A 15,653-nucleotide genomic window follows, 5' to 3' on the forward strand; every position below is an offset into this window, starting at 1 on the left:
CACAGAATAACACTAGCAGCTCTGCTCTTGGACTTGACGGCTTGTAGACAGAAGCAAACAAAGGGCTGGGGAGGTGGCTCAGTCAATAAAGTGCTTGCTGTGCAAAGCATGGGGACATGAGGTAAAACTTCGACTGATCCGCATGAACTGTAGAAAGACCAGGCAAGGTACTGTGCGTTTGTAATCCCAGCACAAAGGGAAGGCAGAGACAGGCAGAGCACTGTGGTTCACTGGACAGCCAGCTGAGGCCCCAGATCTCAATGAAAGACCTATTCCAACAAAACAAGGTGGATTGCTCTTGAAGAATGAAACCTGAAGTTGGTCTCTTGTCTTTACACACATCACTCACATTCGCACATTCACTCACACACATACACACACACCTGAGGGGTAAGATTAAAAGACCATGCTGCCACCTAGCTAACAATGAATACTTAAAGAAATAATATTCAAAGTTAGAAGAAGGTACTGTGTATGTTGGTGTGATGGTGGGAGGAGCTTGGCCAGAAGAATAGTGGGGTTACAATTTAAAACTACCAGCACTCAACAAGTAGGTACCATTTGAGTGAGGGCCCAAGGAAGGCGGAGCGGACCCAGAACTCAGTATCCCCCACCCCCACCCCTGAGCTTAGCTGGGCTTTCACTGGCTCCCACAAGCTTTGAATCTTAAAAATGTCTCCCACTCTGTGCCATGGCGCTTCTCACCAGTATCTCTAACAGCAAGGCTGGGGCTTCTGGGGCTGTAACTGGAAAGGAAGGAAATGCTAAACCACAGGCCCCCACACACAGCAGCAAAGAGCTGAGAAAGAGCAGGATGGCACAGTCAGTCGAAGGCAGCAAAGCTTGGCCTCCCATAGTCTTGCTGCTGAGGAGGGCTTCTGAGAACCCAGAAGCCGCAGGGACCCACACTGAAGGTAGGTAGGCTGTTGAGCTGCTTTGCTGGCAAGAGGGCAGTGAAGTGTCTACTAGCTTTGTGCAAACCTACAAAGTCGCACCTACCCCCTAGTGGATCAAATGACAGTGAAGGGTAGAGATGACTCACTCTCCCTGTCCCCACAAACCCCCAGCCCTCCCTCCCCAGCCAGGGAAGGAGAAAGAGAGGGCCAGGCATTCACACAGAAGTTCCTTCTGCTTTCCCTCATCTGAGGGGACTACTGGCCCTGGGAAGGTACTGAACTTCTCAAAGTCAAGCCACTGCAGAAGGCTGGCATCACATAATGGCCCTCGAAACATCTTTAACTTGCCATGTGACAGGGCCAGACTCCATCATCATATTCTGCCTCTCCCAGTGATTCACAAGGAACATAAATGTCCTTCCCCAAGGCCAGCACCCTCTACGTGTCTTTGACAAAGCATTTTCTATGCAAATGTTGCAGATTTCTGTTTGTTTGTTTGTTTGTTTTAATCTTTGTCATAAGTAAGTTCCATCTGACTACTTGTCTTCCTACTCATCTGATCACCTATGCACCTGTCACACAGATTCTCAGGCATACCCCAGGATCACAGGATCCACAGTGGGTGGGGAGTAACTCCCCCCAGCCCCGAGGTGGTTCTAGTGATCGGAACATCTTGCCCAGGAACTCCTGTCACTCTCGAGTTCAGTGGAGGTTGTTATTTATAAAAAGGAAGCGAGAAGGGAGTTTGTGATTACAAAGGCGATGAGGTTGGAGAGTGGACTGAAAGGGACGAAAGGGCCTCATCTATCTTAGATCTGCCCCACGGCACTCTTCGCAACAGCCCGTTCTAGTTTACCAACTGTTTCCTGCCAGTGGAGCTGAAACAAATGTGCTGAGCACTCAAGAAGAAAGAAATGGAAAGGGAAGAGGGAGAGAGCACAAATGAGAGAGGAGGGAGGAGGAGGGAGGGAGAGAGGGAGGGAGGGAGAGAGAGAGAGAGAGCATCATAGCAGATATATGTAGCTATCCAGTAGCCAATGAAGGTTAAGGGAAGGCTAGTTCTTGTCATAGCCTGGCCAGTGAAAGTGCTTCCTACCCCCATTTTGGTTGGCATGCTCCCTTGAAAGGCTGATATCTTGCCTGGAGGTCCCTCCAGAACAGCATGCCCCCAGGCCCAGGACAGGGTAGATAGACATCTGTACCTGCCTGGAGTGGCACTGTCAGGGTGCAAGCTTGGCCTCAGCCCTCCTCCCAGAACACCTTTGCACCATCATGACCTCTGTTTTGAATTTCATGCTTCTTTAAGGAAACCAAGTGCTCTCTGCCTTAAAATATCCACCTTTTTGAACTACGAGGCAGATCTCCCAAACTCTTCCTTAGCCAGAAAAGAGTCACATGTCTGTCTGAAGATGCAGGGCCCAGATCTCTATATGGGGTGTGTGTCTACATAACCATTGAGTGGCTGTTGGACCTCACAACCATTTGAGTGGCAAACAGACATAATTAGCTCTGTTTTACCCGTGTGAAACTTGAGGCAACTGCAAGTCAGTATCCACATGTAGCTGAGTGGCTGCTAAGACAAAGTGGCCCTCATTGGGAAGAATGGTGAGGGGCTGGGCACCTGGACCAGGATTAGCCAGTTGCTGATAGGGGGAAGGCGTGTTTGGAGATAGGTTTTGAATTAATGATTGTTTCTGTTTTGCTGGGGGCTGATTATGTATTTGTAGGTAGAGGATGTTCTGTTCATTTCTCTTCTGGGGCTCCCGGTCTGGTCCTTCCTCACTGCCTTCTCTTCTTTAGGTACAGAAATAAGCACTGTGTAGTTGAGATAGAAGGCCCTCCCTGAATTTAGGAACCTTGCAGCTTTATCAGGAGAGACATGTGAACAGACGGCTTTGCCCTGCTTCTCTGATGGATCTAATCATGTATGTGATGGATACTGTGAATGATCACAACGAGGGATGTCAACGCATACCTATCTGCTGCCTGCACTGTTCACACCAATGCTCCTCTCACCATTCTCAGCTTCAGCATGAGGCTTAGCCTAGGCTCTGGAAAGGGAACTTTCATCACTTTCTCTAAGACCCCCTCATCGTTAAAATATTCAGGGTGTCTTGATAGTAACCATGTTCTGAGAGAGTAAACGAATTTGCAGAAAGGGAATTTCATTATGGAACCAACCTTTTTAATAAAATCTACTTACCTTTGTTTTATGTTTTCCTTTAAAAAAAAAAATACTATTGAGTTCATTTTGTGTCGGCCTCCTGGGCATGGGACCTGCCCTGAAGTGAAGGTAATATACGCAGTGAGACTCCATTAGGGAAAACTACTTTCTCCTTTGCGGTCAACTGCAGATAGCTTTATGGTTGGGGTGATAACCTGTGCCTACGTCCTCCGCTCAATGCTAGGGTCCTGTCTGGCTTGATTTTGTGCACGCTTTGTGCACGCTGCCACAATCTCTGTGAGTCCCTGTGTGTACCAGTCCTGTTGTATCTGGAAAACACTGTTTCCTTGGAGTCAACCAAGGCTTGGAGCCACCTCTGTCTCTTAGAGTCTTTCCACACACTTCTACAAATAGCTCCCTGTGCCCTGACCCTGAGGGGAGGGCTTTAATGCAGACATCGCACTTAAGACTGAGTGCGCCAAAATCTCCCACTCTCTGTACATTGTCTAGTTATGGTTCTCCATTTAACTCTGCTATTTTAAGTAGTAGGGAAGGTCACAGAAATATCTAGAGGCTTTTGTACTTGACAACAATTTCTTTTCCATCACCCTTTAGGACAATGTTCAAGACAAACCAATCATCTAGAAGATGGTATAAAACTAATTATTAAGTATTTATATTGTAAAGAAAAGAGCCAAGGAATTTATATGCCCTTTTACTATTCCTCCTTCCCTGAGAACTACTTTCTCCTCTTACAGATGGGGAAACAGAGGCTCAGACTGTTTGAGTGGCTTTGCCATTAGAAGTAAGAGGCAAATTCAGCTTTAGAACCAATCCCTTTCACTCCCTAGACTTGTTCCCTTGCTATTCCTTAGCCCTCTCTTTCTTAAAAAAAAAAAAAATTAGTAAAACTTGGGAACTGTACTTATGAAGGTTTTACATAAAAGACAAGCTTACACTATTCAGTGGGTTTTTCTTCATTTGTTTGTTTTTTTGTTTTGTTTCCCCAGTGTTCCCTTTGAGGTCAGTCCCATTATTATCCCTATTTTACAGATGAGGAACAGGCTTGGAGGACTGAGACAGCATGGCCAGTCCTCACCACCTCTTGTGAGTGTGAGGGTGTCCACATCTAGCACTCGTGTCCCCAGTCGATTCTCCTCAAAGTCATCTTTCCCTGGGCAGACCTGAGGTGTGAGATTTCCTTGATTTTCTCCTGGCATACCGTCTTCACTAACTCTTACTCTCAGAGGCTAAGAGGGCCCTTATAAATCGTGCACTGCACATGTCAACTAGCCATCTTCACCTCTTGGTTTTCCTCTGCCCTGCTGTACACACCCCACACTCTCTGGTGTAGTAGTAGTACTAAATGAATATCCTCTCCCCATCTGCTTTTACAATATGCTTCCTTCTCCTAGAATGCGCCACTGTTCCTCTCTTTCTATTACTTGTCCTTATCTTCCTCCCTTCATTTTTTTTTGTTTGTTTTGTTTTTTTGTTTTTGGCAACAGGGTTTCATAAAGCCAAGGCTAACTTCTAACTCATTTTATGTTGCTGAGGCTGGCCTTGAACTCCTAACCCTTCTGCTTCTGCCTCCCAAGTGCTGTGGATTACATATGCCACTATGTCTGACTGCAAATGGACCTGCCCTTCCATTAGAATGCAAGCATACTATGAGTGAAGATCTGTTCTTTATCTTTGTAGCCCCACACTGACAAGTCTGGACGCACTGAAGGCATCTAGCAGCATTTCGCCAAATGGATGAAGTATTCACGAAGAAGTAATTTGCATAGGAACTGAGAGACAGGACTCAGATGTCCTCAAAGGGTCAAATATATATTTATGGGCACATTTCTGACATTTTGCATCCTTCCATGAAGATCCACATGAGCAGCAGGCGCCCTTTCCTTCCTCCTGGGAGGTTCTCTCTAACAGTTGTGGCAGTGTGGGTCATTGTTTGTGATGAGTTCTTTCAGATTTTATATGTCTGGGAACGTCCTATTTTACCTGCACTTGTCAGCTGTTGGACAACACACATTTTATCGAAGGCCGCCTGTGGACCAGGCACAGCTCTAGATGATGAGCAAGCGCAGTGAGCATACCAGGGTGCGGTACAACAGCAGTCTCTGTTCTCATAGCAACCCTTCTTACAAAGGCAGAACTGTGTGTTGAGGCCTCTAAGTTTTTCATGAATCTCTCGGACTATTAATTATTAAGCCATATTGTTTTGATTATTTGTACAGTAGCAGTAAGTATAATGAAGATTAAGTTAAGGCAAGCTGGTTAAGGTTTTTGCCTTCATTTCTGAAAGAACATGTTGCTTATCTTGAGACCGTTTCTCCTTTCAGTGATTAAGGCGTCGTCTCGGTGATGGTGACATTGTTTCCGACAGAACCCCCAGTCTTCATAGTCATTCCTCAGAGTGCGATGTGTTTTCTCTTCTCTGACTACTTGAGTGATTTTTCTCTTTACTGTTTATCTCTAGTCAGTTGTTTTGGGGAAATTTGATGGCAATGCATCACAGAGGAGCACTCTGTCTGTGTCTTGGACTTAGAGTTTGTGATGCCTCTTGAATCTGCGGACTTAAGGCTTTTTATCCAACTTAGGAGCTTCTTGGCTGCTATTTCCTTGTGTATATTATTTCTGTATCCCCTCCACTCAGCAGGTACATCTTTTCAGAACCTTAGTCCTGCACACTCAGCTAGTTGAAATGGCCCCACAGTTCACGGATACTCTGCCCACTTCCAGCACCTGAGAGCAAACCCAGCAAGCCTCATGAATGCTAGGCAAGCGCTGCACCCCTGAACCATCTCCAAGGTTCCTGATGATCTTCAGCTCAGTGATACTTTCTCCTCCATTTGATTTGGGGTAGTTCCTCCTGTTCTGTGTTCATGTTCCGTGATTCATTTGGTTAGTTGTTGTCAACTTGACACAAACTAGAGATACCAGGGCAGAGGGATCCTCACCTGAGAAACCATCTCCAGGTAATTGCCTGTAGGCAAGAGTTTGGGACATTTTCTTGGTTGCTAATGGGTGGAGAAGGCTCCAGCCCACTGTGCTCCATGGTACCTCTGGGATGATGGGTCTGGGTTCTATAAAAAAGATAGCAGAATGTGAGCCTGGGAGCAAGCTGCTAAGCAATGCTTTGTTCCTCGGAGGTCTCTGCTTCAGCACCTGCCTCCTGGTTTCTGATTTGAGTACCTTCCTTGGCTTCCTGGATGATCTGCCAGTCAAATAAATCATTTCCTCCCCACGTTGCTGTTGGTTATAATGTTGATGACAGCAACATAGAAGTAACTAGGACACTGACATGTGATTCTGTAAAACCTCATTTCTGGTGAAATGACAGCCGTTTACCTCTCCTCTCAGATACTTTCATCTCTAGAAGTTCTGTGAAGGTCTTGTTTCCTGTGCCCCAGCTTAACTTCGAACATGTGAAGCCCAGCTTCAGTGCTCCTTTCTGACAGTTCCAGCCACCTGGGTCGGTTGTGTTTATTTCTTCCACCGAGAGTCATATTTCCCTCTTTCTTTCCCTGCTTGTTACTGATGGGATGCTGCACGCTGTGTTTCTGTTTGATCCTGGATGCTTTTGAATATTCGGGTTTTTGTTTGAGGATGTAGTAAAGTTGCTTGGAAGCAGTCTGCACCACCTCTGCCTTGTCTTTAAGATTCACTGGGCTGAACCAGACTAGGTTTCAGATCATGACTGCTCATTCTGCATTTTGGAAGCAAGTCCTTCCTGTGCACTATCCTCAGTGACTGAATCTGGGCATCCTGGCACCTGGCTGGCAGAACTGGGCACCATTTTCAACCCTCTAGTTCCTATTACCTCTCTGACTGGATTTTTTTTTTTTTTTTTTTAGGTCAGACACAAGTTTCCTCTTATGCATAGGCTGACGAGCCCCCTACCAGAGAGAGATCCTGGGAATTTCTCCAGTACTTTTTCTATGTAGGCATATGATTAATGGACTCCAATCTCCTAGAGTCTCAGCTCTGCCTCCTCAACTTGAGAATCCATCAGACTCAGGCTTTCCCTGCTCTCTTTGCCCTGGGCTAAAGACAGGAAGCAGAGTAAGTATAGGAGTTGCTACTGTTCTGTGTGTGTGTGTGTGTGTGTGTGTATAAACTAGAATAGGTCGATACAAATGAATCCCATTTAAACAGGAGAATGGACATCAGATTTACCTGACTGCTGTCACAATAGACTATGGACCTCGAATTGCACTTTCCATTTGTTTTTGGAGAAACAAATTCTGTGAAACCTTTGCTGATTTCAAAACACAGGATGAGCAAAGCCTAAAGTGCCTGATGGCTGAGTCTGTGGCCAACAATTCTGATTCCTGTGTGCCTGACTTTTAACAGAACTCTGGTTTGTGTTCAGAGTGCCACTTTGGAAGTGTCCTATGCCTGTACTACCCACATAAAGTCACCACTCTTTGTCTGCTGGAAGTCCTCCTTAGATATACCTGAAGATATAAGTGACACTAAGCCTGACAAAACATATATGATGATTCTGCCTCTACAGGCATACCTATGATAAAGGCCAGTTTATAAACCGGGCATGGCAGATTAACAACAATAACTGATATCAAAATACACCAACTGTTACAACATTGTAAAATAAAAGCTATGCGAATAATCTTTCTTGTTCTCTCTCTCTCTCTCTCCTCTCTCTCTCTCTCTCTCTCTCTCTCTCTCTCTCTCTCTCTCTCTCCTCTTTTTTTCTCCATATTTTATTCTGCTGTTTTCAGATGCAGCTGACCATGGGTGAGGATAACCATGGGAAGGAACTAGAACCACAAATGAAGAGGGACCACTGTAGTAGCCACCACACACCGATAGCTACTGAAATATGTCTGGTGGGCTGACAGAACTGGATCTTTGATTTAACTTAAAATGAATCAGCCATATGTGCTTATAAAAAAATTTCTAGGGAGATCTAACAAAGACTGGCAGCTTCAAGGGTGAACCCTTAATGCTTTCATTTCCTTCACTTTTCTGGACAAAGGAGACCCAATAGCCAGGATAAGTGTATTTTCCTTATCTGAACTTCTCCAGAGTTCCTACCTACTCAAAGAATCTTCCAGCTCTTTAGTTTCTTGGAATGCCTTTTATCATTATGCACTCTGAGGACCTTAGAAAAAGAGAAGGGACTCTAGAGAATGGCCAAAGTAGATAAAACGGTGGTACCAAGACCAAGTTCATTTTGATTTGCACAATGTTTAAAAACATTTGAGTCAATATTTAAAAATCAAGGCATAGGACATTTGAACTCATGTTTCTAGCTTCGTTTTTGGATCAGTCTGAGGGCTGGCCATCAATGGGTCCGCACTGGCCAGAGCTGAGTGGCTGCTGTGCTCTCAGAATGGAACATGAGACGTGATTTTCATAACCAGCACCACTCCCTACTCTTTCACCATCAATCAGCCTTTCTATTAGTTGTCGTTAAAAGCAAGATTTCCTATCTTTATTTCTGTGTAAAATTATTTCTCTAGAAGCACTTGCACCCAAGAATAACAAAAAGAAGGAATTCAAAAGCAATTTGTGTTTGTAGCCTACCCTACTTTGCACACTTACATCACCTGCCTGGCCTCTGTACTTGAGCATGTGAGGCCTCTGCCAGGATGATGAAAAATACATGTCACAATATTCATACTGCTATGTTCCATTTCAGTACCCAGGGTTACTAGTCAATTATGGCTCATTTTCCTCAACATTCTTCTTAACATTATACCACTAGCAGCTATTCTAAGAAGTCAATCTTGACAGATAAAATGATCTCCATTGCCATTATTTATTTGGGGTCCACATTCATTTACTAACCAGAAACAAGGGGTCCCGAAATCTTTAACCAACGAGTCAATGAAGATTCCAGGAGGAGCTAGAGAGGTGGCTCAGCAGTTAAGAACATGCACTACTCTTACATAGGGCCCAAGTTCTGTTCCCAGTGCCCACATCAGTTGCAGCCCAACTGCCTCCAACTCCAGGGCATCTGACCCATTCTTCTGGCCTATACATGCACCTTGACTCTCATGTACACATGTAAACACACAAACACATAATTTTAAAATAAGTCTTTTAAACGATGCCATACTGAAACCGTAAATCTCTTGACTTTGGTACCATGTTCATAGGCCCAAATTACCCCATCAAAAAGACAGGAAGTGAAACACACAATCCACTGTTGAACTTTGTGTTGAGCAAAGAAAGCATCCAATCACTAGCAGGACTGCATCTGTTACTTCCTTCTTCTAACTCATCATGTGGTTCCTCTTCCCCAGACCCTGCCATGGTCTTCAACCTCCCTACCTGTTTTACCATTAAAAAAAAAAAATCACATCAATATACACCTGACTCCTTTTCCCCTGGACAGGTCCTCACTTCGACCTGCTCCCATGCTGCTGCCCACCAGGGTGTATACTCACGGCACCCGAAGCTTAGGGAACTTCTGGATGTCATTTTCCGTCAGGTTCTGAAAAGAAGACACACGGGGCAGGCGGGTTAAAACCCACAGGAAGGTCCCAAGCAGGTCAGGAAGGGAGGAACAACATAGAACCACGGTCACTGCAACACCCTAGGTTTGCTTTTCCAAAGGGACTCCCGAAATTGGAATTTTATCTGAAATTTCCCGACTTGTAAACAGAAAGGGTTTTAATAAACGAACATGGGGAAAATCTGTGAAACCAAACAGAATTTGTTCTCATGGGTAAAATTTGGCGACCTCTTCCCTAAATTTTCACCTCATGGCTCAGGTTTTCCAGAGGGGTACACTGGAAGTCAATGCGAGGGGAGCACAAGCTGGGGACGCTGAGGAGGAGCCAGAGGAGAAAGTGCACAAGACCATGGCTGGAGGATTTTGGAAGGGAAAGAAGGCTTCTAGAATATGTACAGCCACTGGGAAGGAAGGTGAGAAATGTTGAAACCGGCTTTGGGAGTTTTGCTGTGTGATATAACTTCTCCCTCCCCTTCTTTCAAACCCAGCAATCCTGGGTTAACCTTTATTAGAGCTAGAGTTATAGATTTCAGAAGCATGATGTCATGCTGAGTTCAGAAAAGAGGTCCAGAGAAAGGATAGCTACAAACCAGGTTCCCAGTGGAGGGGCAAGGTGGCAGACAGGGCCACTTGTCTGGCAATGTCCATTCTTTCTGTCTTCCTTACTATCAGAACCTGAATTTTGTTTAGCATGGAAAATGTGTTTGTGCAAAAATTTAAGATGTAATCTGAAGTTTAGTGGATGAGATTTGCAGAACAGTAGTTACTTTTCACCATTTTCTTGTACCATTTACTCTCTGCCTTTCCCCTCGGAGAGGCCAGCTTGGAGTGATTAGCACAAAACCCCCAGTCTCTCCACAGGCTGAATGGACCGTAAGTGTTAAAAGGGCTTCCTCCAGAAGTCTCTCAGCCCTGAGTGTCCACTTGTACATTTACTATTATTTGAGAAAGGCCACACACCTTCCCAGTTAACACATCAAGTGCATTTCTCCTTTTCTTACACCTTTTCAAAGTGCAGTGTCTCCATTTCTCACCAGAAGAGAGTCCTTTCCCTCTCAGTGTTAAACAAAAGTGACACTGAGACAGATTTGGGGGACTGACTAGCTCCCACACTGAAGAAAGGAGAAAGGGGGGAAATGAAGGAGTGAGGAAAAGGAGGGGAGGAGGAGGGGACAGGAATAGCAAGCACTACTGTCTTCAATAGCAGAATAGCCCTGGGTATTCTAGAGCTGGTAGAGGTATGAGATGAGTAACTAGAGCTTAAGCCAAGACTTACGAGGTGCACCCAGAGTACACACTCTGGACCACCAATTTCAGAATGCCCCAGCTCCTGGGGTAGTCACTGGGTTCTATTTCTTGTTCTCTGGCTCATTCTACCCCCTTTTCACTCCCTCCTGTTCACAGGGTGAGCAGGATGTCTTGATTTCTCAGAAGGCCTGATAGGTCCCAGAGATTGGAACAGAGGAGACAGATGTTCAGATACCATCTCTCAACCAAGGAAACAACCGTCCTATCAAGTCAGCTCAAGCCTGACACATGGAGTGTTGGGGGACAGTCACAGAACTGAGAAGTGCCAAATCGTCCCCCACTGTGACCCTGAACAATGCGTTCAGTCAGCAGAAAAGGAAGCAAAGGGGAATTAGAGACAGGAGGCAAATGCTTACTCAAGGTTAGCCAGGACAACAGGGCAACCAGGACCCTCTTCAAAGATGTTGCCCTCACTCTGTACTCAAAGTAGTGTCTCTTTTCTCGGTGCTAAAGCATCACAATGAAACATACAGGTTGAGTGTCCTTACAAAAATAACAACAATAAAACTCAAGGAATTCTATTCACTCAAAGCTTAGCATGAATCAATAGCATTGCTAATAACCTACACAGTGTAGAACTAAGATAAAGGCGTGCTTTGATTTAATCATTAGATTTGTGACTTAGGACAAAAGGTCACCATGCCTCTGCATATGTTTCCACCTTTGTAAATGAGGTGGCTGAAAGTTTTCATGGAGGTATCTTTCTGTCAAAAACTGGTTTTAAGAAGACAGAAGTCTTATATTAACCATTTCTCTGTCCCCATCATATGACATGATCTAGGATGGAAAAGGAACTCATCTCGGATTTCAGAGGTTCCCAGAAAGGGGAGGAAGGTTGCAGGTGATGGTGAGCTGGCCATCGCTAAAGCGTTTGAAGCAGATGTAAGGCAGCGGTACATGTAAGACATGAATTGGCGTGTTGTGTAGCAAGCTGCAGCATGTGACCTTTTGGTCCCTTTCAACTAGCTTGAAGCCTCACGGCCAAGCTACTTTGCTATGACATATGGACATGCAATGTGACAACCACCTCCCTGACAGCCAAGCAACTCTGTCTCCATCAGAAACGGGTCACTTTCTCTTTAGTGGCACAGACTAAACATAGACCTGAACCATAGGACTATAGTTAAAGCTTGTGAATTAGAGTAGGGAGGGCACGTGCTGGTTTGACAGTCAGTGTGCACAGTCTGTAATTTAGGAGGAAATGGAGATGAAGGGGGTTGGTCGCCCTTTAGTCTACTCCGTGGATGTGTATGCGGAGTTAGCAACAAGGAGGGGAAATCCCCAGTTCTTCAGTGTTGTCTCCTGCTAACCACCCAGGGCTTCTCAGAGTATGCATGGTAGTTGGGCAGAATATCAAGATGTAACTGTATATGCACGTGTGCGTCCAAGAACATGAATGTGTGCAGATATGTGTATGCATGCATGGGTTTGTGTGGGTGCATGTGTGTATATAAGTATGTGAGTGTGTGTACATTCCTGCGTGTGTGTATGAGTGTGTGTGCATGCACGTGTGTGTGTATGTGTGTGTGTGTGTGTGTGTGCGCACGTGAGTGCATGTGTGGCGGGGAGGTAGTTAAACTATGCTGAGATTCTTTCAGTATATGTCTGTGGCATGTACCTTGCTGTCTAAGAGCTGACAAGGCTCCTGAACAGAACACTGAAAGTGGGTGAGAGGGAGACTTTGTTTGATAAAAACAAAGGGCTCTGTGGGGCACTGACCACAGACACTGACCACAGGCAGCCTCAGGTAGATCTGTTAGCCCTGTAGCTGTTGGGCAGAACACATTCTTGGTTTCAGCGTGTGAGACTGAAGAGAAACTTACCAAAAACCGAGCACCATCGATGTGGTACTTCTTCACCGTCTTCTCACAGTCCCTGTAGTTGAGCTGTACAGAGAAGGGCAAGGCACCATCAGTGCTACAGGCTCCCGTGTTCTCCTCCTGCCTCCCCTGAGCTTAGCAATCTGCGGTACTTGTGGCTAGCCAGCCCCTTCCTGATCCTTTGTCTAACAGAGGGGTCAGGTCCCCTCAGCCATGCTTTCACTACCCCCTTGGGACTATCTGAAGTGGAAAAATTATGTGATCATCTAGGCCTGTGGAAAGAAAAACTATCTTCAAAACCCAAGAAGATTGGCCACATGACAGTCAGGAGAGCAGAAAAAAAAAAAAAAATGACAGAAGAAACCAAACACCAGCCCCCTCTCTTGTGCCCCCCCCCCAAATAATCTTAGTGACCACTTCAGTCATTTTTGCCTAGCCTATTGCTGAGCTTGATGGAGGAATCAACTCATGTTCAGTCTTATGACTTTTTCCCCCTAAATGACCCCAAAGCAACAATGCAAACACTTTCTGATACCGTGACAAACTTGTTCTAAATTTTTTGTCGAGGACCTCATGTACTGAATCACTCTCATAACAGTTAACGTTCAGATTGTTTTCAGTCCGGCAATGAGATCAGTAGTGTTTGGTTAGCCCTGGGTACAGTGCCTGTGGCAGGCCCAGCTTCCACAGGCCCTTTCAGCTCCCGGCTGTGTGTCACTTAATCCTCCCATTTCATGGCTGTGGAAGGTGGCATAGGTGACGGCCGAGCAGAACACGGCTGTAATGTTTCCACGAAGAGCAGTCTTTAAAAACATCTCCTATGGAAGTGTGGACGGTGAGGAATCAGGAGTGAGCCAAATCCACCATCCACACAGCATATGCGGCATGGTGGATGTGCTTTTGCTTACATTTTTTTACTGTGTAAGGTAAATTGCTGAAGTCAAGTTCTCAGAACAGAGTGATGAAATCCACAGGAATAAGTGTTTTTGAGTTACTTTTCAAAGCTAACCTGTGACTCCGGTGCACACCGACCTCCCCCTGTCCTCAACAGCACAAAAATCCATAACTAAAATACCTCCAAGATTGAGGTCTGGGGTATTTAAGGTAAAATGTTTTTCTCTGTGTACCTTAGATTCTTTTCACCAACAGTTCAACCTTCTTTGGAGGAAATTTTAAAATCAATTCTTATCTTATGACAAAAAAGTAAAAAGTAAATGTGGTTGGGCGTGGTGGCACACCCCTGTAGCCTTAGCACCCAGGAGACAGGGTAGGAAGGAGGACAGGATTGGTGTCAGTCCAAGACCAGGTCTGGCCTATACTCCAAGAACCTGTCTCAATAATAATAATTTTCATATATAATTGTTGTCACCTCCTGGTTTAGTATGGCAGTGAGCATCACACTGGGGAAGCCGATTTATAGGTCACTGTTAGGGCAGGCAGCATCTGCAGTGCCCTGCTATCTCCTTGGCCCACATGCAGGGTGTGGAGCTGGCCCTTGGGATTGTCCTTTAATTCATTCCACTGCCATCAATCACTATGAGATGAAGTTCCAGTTCTGCAAGGTACTGGCTTTGGCTCTAAACCAAAGCAAGAGTTCCAGCCTTGAACCTAGACCGTTCATGCAGTCCAGTAAAAGCTGAGTCTTAAGCCCTAAAATCTGCATTTTTGACAAGCACGCTAAGTGATTTTCATTAGCACCCAGGATTGGTAGGCACTGTCCGGGTTGTTACTCAGCATTTGTAGATGATGGCAACTGAGGCACAGAGAGAAGGGTCTGGATAAGGGTCACCCAAAGAGGTAGAAACTCAACAACGTTAGAACACATGGCTATGAACCAGTGATTATCCTGCATGGCCCAGGAATGCTCTCCTGCCAGGCCTAAACCAGTTGAAGGAGTTAAGTACATGCGGACTATGGTTTTAATCCTCATGGTTTCTATCCCAAATGCAGGGTAAGACATACATATCTAAAGAAATGTGACACAAAGCCTCCCCAAGCTGCCTGAGCCTCCCCATCAGGTTCTGGTTAGAAGAGCAGGACAAAGGCTCAAGAACATGGACTCAAGGCCTCACACACATTTCCTTTCAGCCCCACCTCTAGCTCATCTGGTTAGTTACTGTTCATACCTTTGTTCCAATGATTAGGAATTCCAGGCACAGAGAGTCCAGGTAACTAAATTAAATGCCAAAGCTAACTGGTAGCTAGAAAGGGAGCAACTGAAACCAAGGTGTGTCTGACTCCAGAGCTGGGTAGAAGTCTCAGGGGCCCAACCCTACTGCTTCTGTAAACATTACACTTGCTGGTCAACCCTTTAAATGGTACACTGACCTCCAAGGGCATCCTTAAGTGACTCTGTGGTCATTTCATGAAGTGTTTTCTCTGGGGACCAATGAGCTCAGTGTCTGAAGGGTCTCATTTGTGTCAGTGACACAAAAGGTGGTCTTTGTAGGATCACCAATCCCCCCTCAGCTTCCTTCTTCCGACACTTGGCTCTTTCCCTCCAGAAGATAAGGCTTTTCCCTGGGATGTGGCTTTGTACTACAGTCGATGATCCCCAAGGGGAAAACTCCTTCTTCCCTTAACTCAGAGTGATGTCTACTTGGCCTATTCAAGGCCCACCCTGTGCAGAAGGGAACTTGACCCACACATTATCTGTGGCACCCTAGGATGACATAATCTCTTAGTTACACTCAAATACAGGGCTTTTTTGTGCCTCTTGGTCCCTCCTCAGACTTTCCTGCCTTAATTCTAGATCCCATTCTCACTGCTGTATTGTATTAATTCAGTAATTCACTCCGCCACGGCAAATTTTAACCTTTCTGCCATAACTTACTTAGTTTCTAGTTAAGAAAAGTATTTCAAAAACATGCTTCAAAACTCAATTGCCTAATCATATTTCCACCCACAGTGTTGAAAGGGGAGTTTATAATGACCTACAGAGGGGAAAAGTAACCAAAATGAAATTCAGAAAAGGT

At 45.3% G+C, this 15,653-nt stretch overlaps 1 protein-coding gene across 4 annotated transcripts in view; it reads right to left on the reverse strand.

Moving 5' to 3' along the window:
- Lcp2 (lymphocyte cytosolic protein 2) overlaps positions 1 to 15,653 on the reverse strand; it is a 49,658-nt gene that overhangs the window by 32,185 nt on the left and 1,820 nt on the right. For all 4 annotated transcript variants that reach the window (XM_060363870.1, XM_021631430.2, XM_060363869.1 and 1 more), the window contains exons 3-4: positions 12,682 to 12,744; positions 9,483 to 9,529 (exon numbers count right to left, since the gene is read on the reverse strand). In XM_060363870.1, coding sequence (XP_060219853.1) covers positions 9,483 to 9,529; positions 12,682 to 12,744 — 110 coding nt within the window. The remainder of the gene's footprint in view (positions 1 to 9,482; positions 9,530 to 12,681; positions 12,745 to 15,653) is intronic.

This window comes from Meriones unguiculatus, chromosome 11 (genome assembly GCF_030254825.1).
Source record: "Meriones unguiculatus strain TT.TT164.6M chromosome 11, Bangor_MerUng_6.1, whole genome shotgun sequence".
In the NCBI taxonomy this organism is placed as follows: domain Eukaryota; kingdom Metazoa; phylum Chordata; class Mammalia; order Rodentia; family Muridae; genus Meriones; species Meriones unguiculatus.